This window comes from Protopterus annectens, chromosome 8.part1 (genome assembly GCF_019279795.1).
Source record: "Protopterus annectens isolate FY-2018-M chromosome 8.part1, PAN1.0, whole genome shotgun sequence".
Lineage (NCBI taxonomy): Eukaryota > Metazoa > Chordata > Ceratodontiformes > Protopteridae > Protopterus > Protopterus annectens.
This window is the reverse complement of record NC_056742.1, coordinates 141105801-141126902: the sequence shown is the minus strand read 5'-3', so window position 1 is coordinate 141126902 and position 21102 is coordinate 141105801. Positions and strand designations below refer to the sequence as shown.

General features: G+C 38.8%; 1 protein-coding gene across 2 annotated transcripts in view; it reads left to right on the top strand.

Moving 5' to 3' along the window:
- Positions 1-21102, top strand: part of PLCG2 (phospholipase C gamma 2) — a 1878649-nt gene that overhangs the window by 1650604 nt on the left and 206943 nt on the right. For both annotated transcript variants that reach the window (XM_044081788.1, XM_044081789.1), the window contains exon 28: positions 7428-7637. In XM_044081788.1, coding sequence (XP_043937723.1) covers positions 7428-7637 — 210 coding nt within the window. The remainder of the gene's footprint in view (positions 1-7427; positions 7638-21102) is intronic.

The following is a 21102-nucleotide window of genomic DNA, read 5'->3' as shown; positions in this document are numbered from 1 at the left end:
GCTCCTAGATTATTCATCTTTTGTACTACACCTGAGTAGGGGATGGTGTCAAAAGGCTTGGCCAGGTCAAGGTAATGTGGTGTGAACTGTTTTACCTTCATCCATTGCTTTGGTAACAAGAGTAAAGCTTAAAATTTGCCCATGATTTTGAGCCTTTCACACTTTCCTCTGGGCTGTTTTCAAACACATTTTTAGGTTCATGCATACATGTATGCATTCTTTGATTCACCTTCCTGATTATATTAAATTATATTCCTTGTATAATATAGCACTAGTTGTTAGACTGTGTTTTAAATTTGTAGTTTTGAACAGTCTCCTAGTAAGCAATGAAACAAAATGTATGAACCAATGACAGAACTACCCATTTCAGAAAATTTCAACAATAATAGGTCACTTAAACTTCTGTCATTACAATCCACCAATATTAGTAAATAGGCAAAATTTCTGCAGAAGTCAATCATCTAAATAATTCCACATTAAAGGGATCTCTAACTAATGAAGAGGTTGCTGCTAAGAAACAACTTTATATTTTATTGTTTCATCTGCAAATAAAGTGGCTGTTGCCTTTGAAGAATAAATTGCCTGTGTTACATTACATTAGCTTTACATTAAAAAATGATAAGCTAGTAATATTGCAATAGGGAATGGATGGCAAACTGATAACAGGTTCATAGTTACTAGGTAATTCGTCCAAAGAAGGACATCCACAGGACTGCAGCTTCCACTCCCTTTAAAGTAAAACACAGTACAGTATCAGCGATCCACCTGCATACTGTGGGAGTAGAACCCACAGCCTTTTGCATCAAAAGTAAGGCTACTAGCTGTTGTGCTACTAACAATACAAACAGACTTGGAATAAGCAGCACTAAGCTTCTCTTCCCCTGAAGCTCTCAGCAAAATTTTTCATTTATTTAACATTTGTTTACCAGGAAAGTCCAACTTGAAACAAAGCCAATTTTCAGCAGAGGCCCAGGGAGAAATGTTCCAGATGCATGTCTTTGTAATATGGGAGGAAACCAAAACCAGAGCACTTAGAGGAAACCCACACAAACACAGGGGGGACATACAGACTCCACACAGAAGGCACCCCAGCCAGGAATCAAACCAAAAACCTCTTGCTGTAAGGGAAAACACTACCACTGTATCATTCACTTCACACAACTAAGTCTCTCAATTTCACAGCATAAGACATCTGGAAAAAGCCAAAATTTATTGGGGGGGGGGGGGCAAAGTCCCAAAACCAGGGACACATTTTAAATATTGCTTGTATAATCTTGGAATGTTGCTAAAATAGTGTTTTGTGTTACCGTGTGTTTCAAAAAAAGATAGGAAGACAAACAAAGGGCTATTATTATTTAATGAATTCCATTCTCACTGATTTGCCAGAACACCACAAATTTGAAGAGGAACAGATCAAATTTCCTGGATCAGAATTGGTGGTGTCAGTAGAGAATGCAGGATCCTGCACCTAAGGTACAGGGTTTGAGCCTGAGTAATCCTTAACCACCAGCCATAAGTAACAGGGACATTTTACACACACACATAAAGAAAGAAGGAAGAGTGAAAAAAGAAGAAACTGCAAGAGTAGCTGTAGCTGCATTTCTAAAATCTTTCTAGGAACTATGTTTCAATTTGAACCAAGTTAACCAGCCAAAACACCCTTTTAGCCATGACTAGAGCACAAGAGAAAGGCAAATGTATACAATTAAAAAAGGTAACTATAACAGCAAATTATGCTTAGTAAGATGGGCAAAGCAAGTTAAATAGACATTAAAATAAGTTAGATAAAGATAAAATAAGTAAGCACACAAGCAAAAGTAGGTAAAGGCCAACATAAATATTGTGTACTAATACAGAACTGATTATGCAACATTCAGTGCAATTACTCACTTGTACTGCAATCTCTTGCTATCTTAATAACTTAGGAAACCCTTTTACATTTTCAAACTACCACATTGCACAAAATTGAAACATTACTAAACAAACAGGCTTGCCCCTTAGCATAAAGGAGGTGGATCTGACTACACCTGAGATGATCTGCATTCAACAATAAACCTAGATGTTAAAGAAGCTTGACAAACACAGACAACAGGGAACGGCCAAGGTTGAATTGTCCATCCTATCAGAAGAAGGTCCAGTACCACACTGTTATTGATAAGGATTTAGAAGCATAAACCCAGCCAAGGAGTGTGTTCACTCCATAGAAATTTGACACAGCCAGACACTGTACCACACCTGTTAGCCAATAAGTGGAGACCTGTTCTAAATGGTTTAAAAAAATTCTCTCATCACACAATTGCTGGAGTTCCCAGCTGTCATCACTTTCTCTCTGTTTTCCACTCCAGAAATGGAGAAAAACAAATGGCCAGACTAGTGGATATGCTTGATGGAAGGAATATAGGACAAAAGATTACAAGAAAGAACTTCACAACTGAAGTGCATGCTTGCAGAGTAGGTCAACAGCAGAGCCTTATGTGAGATGATCCCTTAAGCTGTCAGATATGAAGGCTAGTGCCGCACAAGTTTGACAGGTAGCAGATGAAATCCATAGTTACCAGGGATGTTATTCTGGACTAAGCCCAACAAAGCTTCTAGTGCACCATTGCAAGTGAAGTCTACAAGAATGTATCTACTTAAAACCAAATCATAACTGCCCTGATGTCAATATGTCACTAATTGTATCCCTTATAGCTCTAACACTTTCAGTCAGGATTCTTAAGATGTCACTCACATTGGTACCCTTGTAGATATCTTCATGCATGCTGTAAGCTTGTAAAGGTTTCAATGGACTCTGCACACTCTAAACAATCCACCACATACAGAGTCGTATCTGAATAATTTATCTTCCAGTACAACGAAGTTACAAAAGTCTATTACTTTAGCTCCATTTTCTAACACTAAAAGAGTTATTTCTGTTTGAGTCCTACAATGCAGCCAAAGTTTTACCACATGACGGCTAACCTGTTTCTGTGATGGAGGCTAGCTCACTCACATCTCCAGAATTAACCAGCATATTCATATTCCTGTCTAGGCCCAGTAAGGGATACAGCAAAACTAAGCAGTTAAGCTTCATCAGAAGACCTAACATTTACACATTTGAACTGCATGACCTTGTCTTTCTAAGAGCACTTGCATACACCAGCTGCAAAAAGCCTCCTGATTTTCAAATGGCAATAATTTCACAATGTTTAGGTGTACAATTTTTAAGTGCTAATTAGCTTACAACAATTACTACTGCTGTGTTGCAACAGAAGCAGAAAAATGACAACTTCAGAGTAACCCTTTTTTTTCTTCTTTTTGCAAACCTCCTTCATCTAGGAATCTGTGCAGAGTGCACAATGGAGCCATGCAATATGTATATTCACGGATGCCCCCACCCATGCCAATCCAATAGGGTAATGATTTTAAATTACAAGATTCTTATCTGCGAGTCCTGGAATAGTGACATTGAATGTGCAAAAATTGGGACTTGCATACAAGAAGTCCAAGATCTCTGTACCTTAAAGAATTCCCTTTTCTCTGAGGTATGTCAATCTTGGACTTAGCAAGTATAATTAGTGGGAATGTAAGGGTGCAAGGATACATGTTATACTGCAAAACGTAAGTTTAAAGAAAAACAGCAAGCGTTGCCACTCACTGTTCCCCTTTAGAATCAGTGTTTTGTTTTGGTAATTCCAGGACCTGAAATTATGGGTCTCAGAATAACAACAGGGAGCCCCCTCTGATAGACTTCCTGTCAGGCCCTTGCTCCATAAGATTACACCTTGGAATCTAACTCCCAGCACTGCTAGGAGTCCTCTGTGAAATTAATTTTCCCCTGAACAGTCTTCTCCAGAAAGGTAAACTGGAATAGGTCACTCACTTCTTCCTCTGCATTCAACCCTCTAGAAGCTGAGCCATTAATCAAACTCAGGTCACCAGTGACACAGGCAAGACACCCTTTCTCTTTGCTACTGGATCAGATACTTCATGATAAGAAGTAAAAATGAATGAATGAATGAATAAACAAATAAAACACATATGTGTGAGTGTGTGTGTGTGTGTGTGTGTGTGTGTGTGTGTGTGTACGCAAAAACACACTGTATTTAAAAATAATTGATTGTTACTGTTGTTTGAATACTGGTCTCAATGAACATCTACAATGTGTCATGTTACGCTGAATGATCCTGATCTTGCTTGATTTAGTAGCTAAGCAGGGTCAGATATAGATGGGAGACCCGTGGTAATACTTCTTTTTATGCCATACGGCTTGCACATTTTCTAGAAAAAAAATGGTTTGCAGGCTATTGGTATTTCTTTATCACATAATCTGTGGTATAATATAAACAGAAGTGATTGCTTCATTTGTTTAGATACTGACAACGCTTGTATAATCAAAACTGGTTTATATGTCTTTTCCAAATGCAAACTGTTTTTCATTACACTAGAGGGATGGTTTCTTGTGTGTGTTTTTTTTTTTTGAAAAACATTTTCCATGCACCTGGTATGTGATATTATTCTTTGCAATATTTCTGGATAGCTGGTCATATGTGCTTTCACTGGGATATGTAATATGATTATTTTTGAAACCTGGGTCCAAAAATAAGCAGACTTTTGCTTTAGTGTGGATTCTTCTTCCTTGTAACAGTTGGTGGCTTCCCTTTCCATGGATTTGGGGAACGTGGATTGTTTTACTAAAGCAGGAATGACTGAAAGAGGAAGTGGGTCTGCATGGGAGTCCATTTCAAATGGAACACAGTCAGTGTTGACCATTGAATCAGCATTCAAGAATTCGTCAGTGGCTACACAGACATTTCTGTCCTCATTTAATTCATTTATTTCAAATCTGAAATGATTCCAAGGGTTTTATGAATTACCATTGAACCAGTGGTTGGCCTTTCCGATGGTGTGCTATTACAACAATGGAAACAAATTCAAACACTAGCCTCAGATTTGTTTGCTACCTTTTTAGAGAAATTTTATGAGATGCAGTTAGCTGCATTAAATGCAGAAATGAAAAAGAAAAGAGAAATTGCTGAGACGTTTTTCTCCAGTGTAAAATATGCTGCTGTATTACAGGCTAGGTTGAATGAGGAAAATAAAGCTAAAAATTAAAGAAATACCAATGGGATTTAGGGGGTTATAAAATGAACAGGGGGTTACCAGGAAGAAAGAAATAGGAACAAAAAAAATCTGAACATTTCCAGGAAGGTAATGTGAGTAGGTCCTGCCCTAAATATATAGGGAAAAGGAAAAGGCAACGGACTAAATCCGTGGTAAAACATTCAAACTCTCAGTAGTGAATGTAGTAGCAAGAGATAAAACAAATGGAAATGAGATCTTTACAAATGGACGAAATATAAAATAACCCTCAAGGAACTAACTGTGCAACTGAACCAAAAGTCACAAAATGAAACAAAAATCAGTAGCACAGAAACACGACCAAATAAAACACATTTTTATTATAAAATCGGTAAGCGCTTTCACACTTCAAAAGTGCTTTTGAAGTGTGAAAGCGCTTACCGATTTTATAATAAAAGTTTTTGTTTTATTTGGTCATGTTTCTGTGCTACTGATTTTTGTTTTATCTGTAGAAATGAGTAGGAGCAAATTACATAGAAAAAATGGTAACTGTAGGAACAATAAATGCAGACGAGGAATGAGGTTTAAACGGAGGCAGGATTTGAATGAGTTATGTAATGTTTGACTGACAGTGACTGGATAGATTATAAATGATGTGTAATGTTTGCCACTAAAATGATGTTAATATATCTTGTTTTCATTTATATAAATGTATGATTGCCTATATCATAAGTGATACTTTAATAAAGATGTTTCTTGTTTAAAAAAATACTCTGGAATGGCAGATGGTTCTTCTTCCTATGTAGATACAGATTTAGATTCAGTTGGTGAGTCTGGAGATAAAGTTGGCTGGGTGAAAAGAACACCTGTACTTATACAAACTGTTGAGCCTCTTTTTCCTACCCTTTAAATATTTCCCCTTTCCAGCTTAGTGATGTCAGAAGCAGTGCATTAAATAAAGGTTTAAGTTTTATTTCTTATTATTACGTTTTCTGTGTGCAACTGGTTAGTGACTTGAAACATTTTTGTCATTTGTTAATTTAAAAAAAAATGAGAGAAAGCAATAGAGCATCAGAGGAGCTTAGGAAGGATTGGGAAGAGACACTGGCTTAGCAATTCAGAAAGAGACAATGGGGGGATATTTGTATGTCTCCCAAATTTGCAACAAAATCTAGAAGATTTATAATTTTTGTTTTGAATTGTTTACATAGATATTTTTATACCACAAGTAGGCTCCAGAGAATTTTTCCTCAAGTAGACAGCAAATGTTGGCGGTGTGATGGGAAGGAAAGAGGTAACCAGAAACCTATTTTGGGGAGTAGAATGAGTTGGCAGACTTTAAAGATTCCCTGCAGACTGGTCTGCTGGAGATGCTGGGTGAGCAAATTGGAGTAACTATTGAAATGATTTTTTTTTTTTAGCTATGATACAGAATCAGAATTGCCTAGACATAGTAAGGCCTTGCTGAGTCTAATTATGATAGCTGCCAAAAAAGCAATTACTAGAAATTGCAAATCAAATTTTAAACCAACTTTACTAGAAGTAGCAAAGATAGTAACAGAGATAAAATGACTGGAACTGGGATCTTTAGAAAAGGGTAGGAGCAAATTACAGAGGAAACAATGGGAAATGTGGGCTCAATACACGCAGAGGAGAATGAGGTTTAAAAGAAGGCAGGATTTGAATGAGCTATGTAATGGCTGACTGACAATGACTAGATATATTAAAGTGATGTGTAATATCTGCAATTACAGTTCTGTTGGCATGGTTTATAATATATAATGTTTGCAAATGAGATTGTGTTGCTGTGGTTTATTTTCATTTATATAAATGTAAGATTGCCTATGTCATACATGATAATTTAATAAAGATGTTTCTTGTTTAAAAAAACAATTTTGGCTAAGAAAACAATTATTCCACAGTATGCAAAACTTCAAAAGTATATAAAATTAGTGAACTACAAAATTAAGTATCTGACAAAAATAAATGTAAATGTTAATACTGTGAGAAAAATAAAAGTATTAGCTGTTTGGCAAAAAATACTTTGATACTATGCTAGACTGACAATATTATCAGTCTTGATTTATGCACCTAATTCATGGTCTTGCATCACTTTCTTTCATCTTCATAAGAAACGCAAACTACAGCAGTAAATGAGCTAAAGTCAAAAACTAGTTTCAAAAATAAAACAGTCCTACTTTGTCTTTGGGGTGATATTTGTAAAGCAATCAGATAACCTGCCTGTGTTTTGTTTGCAGCAACAGCCTTCTGTTTTCAGAAATGAGAAATAAGAGTCAAACCACTAGTTTACGTTTGTGCTGGAAATTTTAATGGCAAATTCATGATGTCATGCTCTTTCTTCACAGAGGATGTAGACTACAGGGAGGTCCGATCCTTCGCAGAAACAAAAGCAGAGTGCCTTTCAAGGAATAGAGGAAAAGCACTTGTTCATTATAACAGAAGGGGACTGTTGAGGGTTTATCCAAGAGGTCAAAGAGTTGACTCTTCAAACTATGATCCTGTTCGGCTTTGGTTGTGTGGCTGTCAAATGGTAGCCCTAAACTTTCAGACTCCAGGTAGGTTTTTACTCCAGAATGTTATTTTCCTTCATGTACTGTCATTTTAAAATTACTTCCTTTCAGAACTAAAAGTGATATCCACATCATTTTCTAGATTGTTTACATTTGTTTTGTTACTGTCATCATACATGCAGTCTAACTGATTAAAATGCATTGCTTATGAATGGATAGTTTCAACAGAAATAACACATACATTTCCCTTATTCTTTGCAAATCCAAGTCCTAAGTCCTACCAGCATCATGGCTTTCTTTAGTAAACAGTCAGCTGGCAGAGACAATTTTCCCAGATATACCTGTCAAGTTAAATAACAATGAAATGAAAATTAATGAACCATCATTAATTAAAGTGCTGTGAATTAAAAAAAATAGCAACAGTCTTTATGATGCTGTGATACAGGCTGACGTCTGTCTGATTCCTTGACTCTTGACAGACCCAAGAAAGTACAGTTGTATAAGATCTTACCATAACAGTAGATGCCCTTCTGTTGATTGTTGCAGTATTCTTCATCTAAGGGATCTCCTGCCAGGGATAGCCCAATATTTGGCCAGTATACCAAAGCCTTCAGCTCTTATAGGCTCTGTACATCACACACATGCTCCCCACGCAAAATGTAGGGCATAAAGGTGACATATGAACGCAAATACTGAGAAGTGAAAATACCCCAGAAGGAACAAAATATGCTGAGAGACAAAGAGGAACATGTGCATCCAAAAGGAAAAAAATAAAGAGGGAAAAAAGGAGAAGAGCCCATTGGCAAGAAAGAAAACAGAACACAGGAGGAAGGAGGAAGAAAGTGAATACTGCAACAGTGAAGAGAAGGCCATCTACTGTTATGGTTAAGATTTTAATCAAATGACTCCACGGTATTCAGCCAAGAGGTAATATACAATTTATATATTAAAGTCCAGGTTAAGTGCTTTTATCCATTGGAGTTGGACAAAAGCACTTAACCTGGATTTTAATAAATTAATTGTATATTACCTCTTGGCTGAATACCGTGGAGTCATTTGGTTATTTGCTTTTACCTACACGGGAGGCACACCATGTTTGGTTCTTAATTTCTTAAAACTCCAAAAAGTAAGTAAAACCACAGAAACTCAAGCCAGCAAGAGTCGAACACTTCCAATAAATTCACCACACTTTATTCACAGTTGTTTAGCGCTTTCTTCTCCACTACACAGACTTCCTCAGAACAATGTCCCACCCAAACCCAGCCATTAAAATACCCACCCCCAATTATTCAATTAACATTTTCATTCTTATTAAAAGCAATACACCAAGATGTGGTTTTCACATTCCTTCACTCTTGTAGTGCATTCAGTAATGTGCAAATTGTGTTTTACATACATTGAATTAAATCCACAGTATAAAAATAAATATAAACAAACTATAAATACTCTCAAACCATAAATCAATCTATTATAAACATAGGACAATTTGTCCTTTCATAAAAACCCATACCTAACCTGAAATTTGATCAAGCTTTAAAACACTAGCAATACTAATAGTTTCATTGATGCCAGGGTACTGGGAGGCATTAAAATACAACTGCCATCTCAACTCCATAACAGCTAAATGAATATCTAAAGTACAACCTTGTTCATCCTTAACTAACTGCTGTATGACTAAAAATTTAAAATGATGACCTTGATTTTCTTTAACATGTCTATAAAGGGCACTGGTACTCCTACAATGTCTCAAATCACCCAGGTGCTCACCAATTCTTAGTTTAAACCTTTATACATGTTTTACCTATATAAAATATAGGACATTCATCACACTTGGCCATGTATATAACATTAATGCTGTTGCAATTATAGTGTCCTTAATAGACTGATTAAGGGACAAGTCATTGACTACCTAGGGCATAAAAGAAGGATTAGTATGAAGAGGCACTATGCCTTTATGAAAAACTAAAACAGGAGGAATAGCCATGACATCTTGAATTTCAGACCCTCTCTTGGCTGAAGTAAGAGCCAAAAGAAGAACAGTGTTCCAAGTACAGTACAATGTTGTAAAGAAACTGAAGAAGCAGGCTCAAAAGGAGTCTGGGTCAATTTTTCAAGTACAGAATTGAGGTCCCAAGAATGTGTAATAGGCTTCCTGAGAGGCCTGATATGAAGGATGCTTTTAAGGAATGCTTGACCTCAATCCTATAGGCCAGAGAAGGATTCACTGACAGACAAACAGAAATTGCTGACAGGTGTGTTTTAACTGAAGAATATGCCAACCCAGCATAAAGCAGATCACACAAGTAAGAGAGAACCAGAGAAACATCCACAGATAGCGTGTCTTGATAGTGAGAGAGGCACCAGACAGAAATATCTTCCATTTGGACATATAGAATTTTCTAGTAGTGGGTTTCCTGGCCTCCTGCAGAACCCAGAACATCTGCTCAGAAAAGAGGTGCCAAAAATGGATCAAAACCCTATAACCCACATTTCTTGTGTGAGAAGATCCATCCTGTGAGATAACTTGTGGTCATTGCCCCTGCTGTAGTGAGGGAGGAGCAGGAGCCAATGCTGTCTGGGCCAAAAGGGAGTCACCAGAAAGGTTTTGGGAGAGTCTTGCCCGATTTTGTGCAGAACCCATAATACCAGAAGAAGGGGTGGGAAAACATATAGAAACATCCTCTTCCAAGTAAAGACAGGACATCAACTTTCCAAGTCAGAGGACTTGAGACTCTGGAACAGAATAAAGGAAGTTGTCTGTTCAGAGGGGAGATAGAGATCTACCTGAGGAATACTCCACCAATGGACAATGTCCTGGAACACATCTCTGTAAAGCATCCATTCATGAGCTTGTTTTCTGGACCTGCTCAAAGAGTATGCCACTAGGTTGTGCTCTAAAGGAATGTAAACAGCCTGAAGAGCCACCTGATACTGGATAGCTACATCCCAAACCTAAAGAGCCAGTCTGCAAAGGAACTTGTGCTCCCCTGCTTGTTAACATACCACGTCACTGTGGTATTTTTGGTGAAGACTTTGACAGGCCCGGTATGAAAGAGGGAGTGAAAAGCTTGTAGAGCCAAAAGCAGAGCTTTTATATTGATATGATAAAATCTCTAATGAAGAAGCCAGAGACCTTGGACCTTCAGGGAGCCACAAAAGGCACACCACCCTCTGTCTGATGCATCTGTAAAAAACTCCTGAGTGGGAACTGGAGACTGAAAGGGAAGCCTTGAATTGAGAGAGAGTTAATGACTCCACCACTGAAGCTTGAACCTCAGACAAGGAAGAAAAGGAACAGGGAACTCCAGGGAGTGGCAATGTTGAAGCCACTCTGATTTGAGGTACCACTGACATGTCCTCATATGGAGCCTGGCAAGAGGGAGCATGAAGTGGTGAAAGCCATATATCCTAGGACCCTGAGAAATTCCACAGCTATGACAGAGAACTACAGGAAGTAGAGAGTGGAAAAGGTTGTCAGAGACAGATCCTTGGGAACAGGAAGAATTGCCAGCATGGGAATGATCTGAAGCCTGCATATGAGGAAAACACGATCTTGCAAAGGCACCAGAATAGATTTCAGGAGGTTTATGGTGAACCCCCAGACTACGTAAAAGACATGTGGTGAACTGGTGGACCTGTAACAGACTGCTGGGAGAAGGAGCTTGAATAAGCAGATTGTCTAAGTATGGAAAGATCTGTATACCTCGAAGCCTGTAAAAAGAAGTGACAGGAGTGGGGCAGTAGAAAGACCAAAGGCCAAAGCAGAGAACTGAAAATGCAAGGAAAAGACAGAGAAATGTAAAAAAATTCCTGAAAAGAGGATGAATGGGGATGTAAAGGTATGCATCCTTGAGATTCAGACACACCAGAAAGGCCTGTGGAAGCAGAATAAGAAACAGTGTCTGAAAGGACAACATCCAAAAAGAAGGGATTTTGAGAAATGTGTTGAGCACGGAAACATCCAAAGTTGGTCTCCATGTATCCTCCTTCTGGAGAACAAAAAAACTTCCTGGAGTAAAACCCCTTCCCCACTTGGAAGGGAGGAATAGGCTGAATAGTGCTTAATGCACAAGAGATTGCAGAACCTCTGGCAAATGAGGAAGCTGTTCCCAAGGAGGTTGAGGAATGCCTGAAAAGGGATGAAGGGATTTCCAAACTGTGAAATATCTCTGACGGATAACTGACAGAGCTCAAGAATTCGAGGTGATCTGATGCCAATTTAAAAGAGAAAATGAGAGGTGGAGAGACAAGGGCACCTGGCCAAGGGGAAGAGAAGGCCAAGCTTCAAGTAAAAGCAGGCTTATCCTAAAAAGAAGGCTTCTTGGAAGAAGGAGTCTGACTAGACTTAGCAAGGGGAACATGTCTAGGACCCTTTTTACTCTGAGGAGGGGTCTAGTCTGTCCAAGAATGAAGGCAGACATGGAAGGATAATTCCGCTGAAACTTAGGAAAAATGTGCTTAAGCTCCTGCAAGAACTTACCCTTATTCTGAAAAGACAAAAGGGTCAGAAGCAGCAGTTCCAAAAACACTTTTGTTATCTAGACGAGCATCCAAAAGTCTGGCCTTGATATCATTAAGCAAACCCTGAAGAAGTAGTCAGACATAACACCTCATTACTGAACCAAAGCAGCAGCCATGGAAGAGGCATCAGCTGTAGCATAGCTGCATTTTATTGAGTGATGGGCAATTTGAGAAGTGACCCTAACAAGGAGAGGGCAGAAGCCATCCCTTCAGAATCAGAAAGTTCAGGTGCCACCTTAGAAGCTTGAGAAAGGAAGATCAAAACATATCTGGTCACATAAGTCTGGTAGTTAATGGCCCTTAAGGACAAGGTGACAACAGGATAAACTTTCTTGCCCAACCTTTCTATAGCTTGACTATCCTTATCACAAGGAAGGAGCTTAGTAGATTGCAACAACTTAGAGGATTTGTCAGAAGAAACTGATAGCACTGAAAAATCAGCAGAAGAACACCTATAAAGGAATTTACAGTCCTCAGGCACCTTGTAAAATCTGTCAGGCTTCTTTGGTGCAAAGGCTGCAGAAAAAGTATCCAAAAGGGCTGCCAGAATAAGAGGGATGGCTGGTGGTTTGGGAGACTTCATTTGTGGGAGCTCATACTACCACTTTTGACTGTCAGACAACTGGGAACAGTCCCACTTTAAATAGTCCATTGTGCAGACAATAGTACCCCCAAAGGACAGCTCTTCCAAGGGAGGATCTGGACTCAAGGAATCCTTTTCCTACAAACAATAGTCAAGATGGAAGGAATTTGGGAAGAGTAAGCCAGAGATTCTTTCCCAGAATCCAAATCCTCATCTGAGGAATACAATTTCCTAGGCCTTAACAGGAATGGAAGACCAGGGGAGAAAAGGGACAGACACCCCTTGAGGAGGTTTCAAGGCCATTCAAGCATTATACAAACCCTGAGTGAAATCCTTCCATTTACACTGGGGATCCTTAACAACAGGAGAAATATGCTTAGTCTTCTGTTTCTTTTTCTGTGGGACATCCTCCTGAAATACCCTTGGAGGGTCAGACTATTGATGTGACTCAATAATGGTTTTAGGAATTTCCTCCCTCCTTAACATGTGAGGAATCTTCCTCAGTCCCTCGGGTATTATCAGCCGAGGTCTGCCCTCAGTGGCAGGTACGTCAGGTACAGACACTAGAAAATAAAAACAGAAACTCAACCAAAAACAAAATAACTACACACTGATGTGCTTCACCACTCATTTATTGGAGAACAGTTAGAAACAGACTTAACACTTTCATCTTGACCTCTCACAAGACTTCAGAGTGATCAACTGCCATTGTTCACGTGTGTGTGTGTGTGTGTGTGTGTGTGTGTGTGTGTGTGTATATATATATATATATATATATATATATATATATATATATATATATATATATAGATACATATATATGTATATATATATATATATATATATATATACACACACACACATATATATATATATATATATATATATATACACACACACACACACACACACACACACACACACACACACACACACACACACACACACTCAAACATCAACCAAAGGTCTTAAATTAGCATACCCTAAATAATGTCATCCAACAACTTAAACTGCCTAGCAAACAAAAGACATGCAGAAAAAAAAATGTAAAATAATAACAAAATGCATAGAAAAATGCATCAAGTTTAATCAAATGAAAAATAATAATAGCAATAAATAGTGCATAAAAAATGTTAAAAATCACAAATGGAAATTCACACAATACCAGCCTTCCTCTTTAGTACACTAAGCAAAGATACAGAATTGTTAATTCTTGAAGCAACAAGGAATTTAGCCTAGGTTGCCAAGTTAACTCTTTGAATTCAAGAAGAGTTTCAAGATCACCAGAATGGTTATAAACAACAACCCTCTCAATGATAAAAAAAAATAAAATAAAAACGTAAAAGTGGAGCACCCTGTAATATGCCTAAGTAAGACATTGGTGGACTTATTTTTCTCTGAAATTGTATAAATGTTCATGGATCCTTTCCCTCAATTTTCTGTTTGTCTTCCTCACATAAAAAGAATTGCAGGAGCTTCAAGTTGCAAGATAAACAACATTGGAGGTGTTACATTTACACCTCCCAGGGCAGAGAATAGTTCTTGCAAAATTGTCAGCTATAATATAGAGTCCTTCATTTATCAACATACATACCTTACAGAATCACATTTTCTCTTAACATCCTGCCCAAACATTGACTTTCTGCTACCAGTAAGTATTTCTAAAATGTTTTAATGTTTTTTTCCTTTGCTTAAAACAATCACTGGAGCAACTCCTATAAGAATCTTAATATCATCAGGGGAATATAGTATACCAGTTAAACCTCACTGAACAAATATATTGAAAGGCATCCTTGCTAAACAGGATGGTAAACACAGGAGTGGATGTGTTGAATATTATTCCTCCTACCCATAATATTTTCACCCGCATTTTGGATAGTGTGGCACTTAATCTTCAAAATAGGTACAAAGTTGACATTACGCAGACCCACTACCTCAGCCTTGATGTTTCTTAACTGAATGGGATACCTTCTTTCCGTAAACATACATATTAAATGATGAATCTCCTTGTCAAATAAATTATCTGATACCAATCTAGAAAGTCTCACCATTTGGTCTTTAATTATAGACCTTTTTTGGTGAAATGGGTGACAGCTGTTAAAATGGAGATATGTACTGGAAAAGGTATCCTTCTATAAATGGTGGAGGTGTAACACTCATGAGCTAGATTCTTCTCAAGGAGAAAATCCAAACAATTTATACTATTGGTCCCTATGGAAAAAGTAAACCTTAAATAGGTTGTGGAATTCTGCCACTGCATGTAAAACATGCCCCATTGTTCAATGGTGCTTTTCCATAAAATCAGATCATCATCTAAAAATCTATAATAACCACACAACAATGAAAGAAATTTGGGGGTAAACACAACCTTTTCTTCCACACTGCTAAAACCACATTGGCATAAAGAGGGGTGTATGCAGCACCCATAGCCACTGCTGATACTTGAATTATTGTTCAAAGTTAAATCCAAGACGGTAGTAATCACTCATTTATCTTGAATAGCCAGGGATGTTTGTTCATATAAAAAAGTAAAGTCATTCAATTCCACTGTCGTGGGAAATAACAGAAAAGAGGTCTACAACATCCACTGTGGTGAATATAATATTTTCATTAAACTGTGATGCATTTAAAATCTTTAAGAGGTGCCACAAATCTTTTAAAATGTATGGCTTGGATTCCAACACCACCTTGGCTGAAACTATAGGCCTCAGGGAGGATCACTTCTCAAGAATAAGGCTGGTATTGTGTGAATTTCCATTTGTGAATTTTAACATTTTTAATGCACTATTTACTACTGTTATCATTTTTCATCATTTGATTAAGTTTGCTGTATTTTACTATGCATTTTGTCCTTTTAAAATTATTTATTACACATACTAATATGTTTTTAGTTACATTTTTTCCACATGCCTTTTTATTTGTTAGGCATTTTAAGTTGTTGGATGACATCATTCAGGGTATGCTAATTTAAGACCATTGATTGATTGATGTAAGAGTATATATATATATATATATATATATATATATATATATATATATATATATATATACACCTGGGAATAATGGCACTTCATCACTCTGATGAAGCCTTGTGAGAGATCAAGACAAAAGCGATAACTATCCGAGTACAGGCAAAGAGAAAGAAATGGGGGGGGGGTCCTAAACGAAAGACCAGCACTGGTAGAATTCTTAGTAGACTCTAGAACAGAAGTGGCCATTAAGAAAGGGATAATTGGGAGAGCCTATAAAATATTGCATAATAACTAGAAGAATCAATCCGAAGTCAGGAAGAATTGGGAAGAGAAATTGGATAAGCAATTCACAAAGAAACAATGGGGAATATATGCATGTCTCCCAAATATGCAACAAAATCCAGAAGATTTAGGATCTTTGCCTGTGTTCCAAAGAATCTTTCCACAGGTAGACAACACATGCTGGAGATGTGGTGGGGAAGAAAGAGGTAACTGGGAACATATTTTCTGGGAGTGTAATAAGTTGGCTGACTTTAAAGATTCCCTGCAGACTGCTCTGTCGGAGGTGCTGGGTGAGCAAATTGGAGTGACTAAGGAAATTATTTTTTGAGCTATGATGCAGAGTTTGAATTGTCTAGACATAGTAAGGCATTGCTGAGTCTAATTATGATGGCTGCCAAAAAAGCAGTAACTAAAAAATGGAAATCAAAGTCTAAACCAACTTTACTAGAAGTAACAAAGATAATAACAGAGATAACACAACTGGAACTGGGATCTTTTGAAAAAGATAGTAAATTTCACAGGAAAAAATGAGAAATGGGAGATCACTGCATGCAGAGGAGGAACAATATCTAAAAGAAGGCAGGATCTGAATGAGCTATGCAATGGTTGACTGACAATGACTGGATATATTATAAGTGATGTATAATGTTTTGATGTATAATGTATAATAGTTGTGTTGGCATGATTTGTAAGATATAACGTTTGCCACTAAGATTGTGCTGCTATGATTTATTTTCATTTATATAAATGTAAGATTGTATGTGTCACACATAGTAATTTAATAAAGATGTTTCTTGTAACAAAAAAAAAAAAGACAAAACCGCTAAGTCTGATTTTAAGTGTTCTCCAATACATGAGTGGTGAAGTACATCCATTAGTCACAGACATTGGAAAAGTCTTTGAGGACATGCACAAATTCAGATCCATGCTGGCATCTGATGGGGTCACTCCAGAGGAATACAAAGCAAGCACCAGAACGTCATCAGGGCTTTCATTAACCTCTAGAAAGATGCCTGGTGGAGGCTGAACAACAACCAGATTGGGCCTATCTGTTCTGGCTTTCTTCTTAGCAGATGGCTGGGCCTTATGGGTGAATTCTGCCATAGCACCCTGACCCAACAGCTTAAGTCACTGTTTCTCAAGATATACGGACAAAGAGGAGAGATGACTACATAGGGTCTTTGCCACAAAAAAATGGCAGATAGAAACACCCGAGCAAAAAAGATACTGGCCGTGATGGTCTTTATGAGGAGTCTGCCTCCCACACTGACATTTTCCCTTTCTAGATTTCATGAACAATACTAAACAACAGAAACAAAATTAGAGAAGAAACCCCAATGGGGCGCTTATCAGAAAAATGTCTTGGCAACCAGCACAGCAGAAGGCCATTCAGACGACATATATGTTCATACTGGTGGCAAAGAAGTTCTGAGTGTTTGCATCCCTACATCACCTTTATACCCCACATTTTGTACAGGGGCATACGTTGTGATGGACGGCACCTATAAGAGCTGAAGGCTTTGCTTTACCGGCCAGATGTAGGGTGGTCCTTGGCAGGAGATCCCTTAAGTGAAGAATACTGCAACATTGATATGGAAGAACATCTTTCAGGTATGCACACACATAAAATGGAAGATTGTCACAAAGTAAGGAGGACATTAGTTCTCATTTAGATTTTGAATCAGACTTCAGGCATACCATGCTGCAGGAACAACAGGAGATTCTGGACAGTTAGGTATTGAGTTCTGTCCTTAAGAGCGTTTTCCTTTCAGCAAGAAAAGCATGGTGATTAAGGTGAAATTGCAAACACACGCACGCACACACACACACACACACACACACACACACACACACACACACACACACACACACACACACACACACACAAAACTATAGAGAAAGCACTCTGCTTTGGCACTATTAGAATTATAGCAATGAAAGGAAAACAGTGCTAATTTGGGATTTGAACCCAAGACCTCCAGCATACTATGGACAGTAAGGTATTGAATTTTCCCTTAAGAGCTTTTTCATTTCAGATAGGAAACCTCGAGTATGATAAAATTACAGGCATGTGCACGCCTGTGTGCATGCATGCACACACACACACACACACACACACACACACACACACACACACACATAAATGCACAAATACAATTAAAAGACCTTCGCATATACATTAGCTTTCAATTGTTACTTGAACCCAAGACCTCCAGCATAAGCTATTTCTGTCCATCGTGAAGTTGTAGAATTCAGGATTATTGGTCCAATACTGTACTATGTATTCATGCAATTCCTTAAAGAAGTGCTGCATCACCGCCTTTAAGAATCATTTCCCATTATGGGATCTGAATTCCAGGGTAGACAGGTCTGCTTGTCTGCCATCTGAGCTCCAAAACTCAGATGTGTTGAAGTTTACCTCTTGAAAAATTCTCCTTTTAGTAGCCGTCAACACCACCTGCAGGATCTTGGACTTTCAGATACTCATATCTAGTGAAGCATATCTGGTCTTTCACAAAGACTCACTGCCTCTGAGGTCTAGCCCTTGCTTCTTCCTGAATGCAGCATCTGAAGTTTCTCCTGAATAAGACGGCTGATATGTTTTTTTATATTTTTGTTTGTTTTTGTGCTGAGGAAGGAACCACGAACTAAAGAGGCACTGACACTATGAACATGCATCATCAGCTCATGTTTTACCTGAAGTTGGTCTGTGAGTTCATAAATATTACGTAACTTTAGATGTTCTTTGTGTTTCACTGTTGCAGTCATTACCTGTGGGTTATCCCTGCTGTGGTAACCCTCGGCCGGCCTGAATACGAGTCAGTGTTTTTCTGCATCAGTTAGCCGACGTCATTACATCAGTCTTTCTTGCAGTGGAGCCTATAGCAGAAGCAGTTCGCAAGTGTATGGGTCGGTCGCTACCAGAGTTTGAATTACAGCTGAAAATGTTTAAAGCTAAGTACCCCGCTGGGGATCCTTTATCTTGCACTAACTGATGTCCGAAAAAGTTAATAATTGTCTCTCCTGTGGAAAGCAAATCCCACACCGAGACTTTCATTCATACTGCATCACTTGTTTAGGCCCAGACCACGATGTCCCCCCTTGCCGGTTTGGTGCCCTCTTTAACGCGAGAACCATTCATCGTAGAGTTCTTATTGTAGCCAGGTATTTTCATCTTTTGTCTTCACATTCTGAAATGGTGTCCATGTGGTATGCCACAGAAATCTTCTTCTTCATCTGAACCTTTGGCTGTCTGTACCTCTGTTGGGTCCAGAGGCAGGCATTGGCTTCCGAGGAGGTTTTTTGGACTACCGAATCTAGACAAAAAACAATGTCTTCTCATCTGACTACCATTTCTCTCAGACTGATGAATACTCTTAGACCTAGAAGCAAAGCCACTCCTAGGAAATCTACCTCTAGCCACCTTTTTACTCCTGCTCCATCACCCCAAGCTCAAATGCGTAAAATAGCAGAGGATCTTATCACCCTTATTGGGGGTAGTCAGGCCACAACTTCTAAAAGGAAAAGAGACCTTTCTCCTGAAATACTGACAGAACAGGATTCTGAGGAGTCTGATTATTCAGATTTGAAGAGAAACAACAACTTCTGACTGCTTATGAGGATTCAGATGCAAAGGAATCCATTCCTTCTGCCTCCCCACCAGAAGAACTTTCCTTTGGGGAAACCCTTCACACCCTCAGGGAACATTTCCACTGGGAATCCCAGGACTTCCCTCAGTCTAAGAAAAGACTAAGAGCATTTCTAGACCTGACCCTGCACAGACCCTTGGCCACCCCCCCAGTCTTAGAAGTGGTGGATGATGTCTTCCATGAATCCAGCTTAGCCCCTGACACCCTCCCACCTGCTCCCAGAAAACCTGCCAGGTATTACAGAGTACTGGGTTCTGACAAATACCTGTACATAAATCCTGCTGCAGACCCAGAGGTCATTGCACAGGGACCAAAAGGAGCTAAGGGTAGTTCTGCAAAGAATCCTATTCCTTCTGACATGGATTCCAGAGCTCTGGACAGATGGGGTAAAAAAGTATATACCTCTGCAAACCTAGCTATCAGAGCACTCAGCTGTCAATTCCACATGTTAAAATATCAACAACATACTTTGGAACTATTAAAGCAAAAGATGTTAACCTTTCCTGACTGTGCCAATTTGAAAGAGTTAGAAGATTTACTGCACTCTACTTGTCAGGTGGCCAAACACTTATTACACTATTACACTGTGGATATGATGCCCTAGAAGCCTCAAGCAGGGCAGCAGTGTCAGGATCTGTCATTAGGAGATATGCATGGTTGAAGGAACAACCTCTCCCTGATCTTGTCAAGTCTAAATTAATTGATGCACCCTTGGATAAGGATCGCTTGTTTGGAGTAAAAGCAGAAGAGGTGCTTAAAAAGATGGAAGACAAAGCAAAATCTATGCAAACAGTAAAAGATTTCTTTCAGGTTCAACCTCCAAGGTTCAGCAGGAATTTTCCCTCAAAGCACTGGTTCTTTCCTGCACCTAGCAGACAGGGGCAAGGCAAACCCCGCAGGGACAGACCACTCAGACTCCTATCCCAGGGAGAGCAGGGGAGCCAAATAGTGACCACTTCTGGTCCAAAGGCAGGGAGTTCTAAGCCATCCCTCTATGGCAAAAACTCCCTCTCCCCCCTCTGCCCTCTTTTCACTCACCAAAAACTAGGAGGAAGGCTCTCCCTCTGCAAATAAAATTGGCTTTCTGTAACAAAGGACAAATGGGTCTTAAAGATAATTTTTCAGGGATACAAATTCTCTTTCAACGAACTCACAATTCCAAGAGGGTACCCAGACTTACCTCCAAATCAGTGGGCAGAGGCATCGATACAAGTCCAAACTCTTATATCCCAAGGGGCAGTAGAACCCCTCAGACCAAACAGGCAAAGGCTTTTATTCCAGACTATTCCTTGTTCGCAGAAAAGAGGACACTTGGCATCCTATCCTAGATCTATTCCATTCTGAACACTTCCCTGGTGGTCCTCAAATTCAAAATGCTAACTTTGCAGAAGCTGCTACCTATGCTGACAAAAAATGCCTGGTTAGTTACCCTAGATCTAAAAGATGCCTACCTCCATATTCCATAAGGGAATCCTGTAGGAAATTCCTTCACTTCAGAGCAG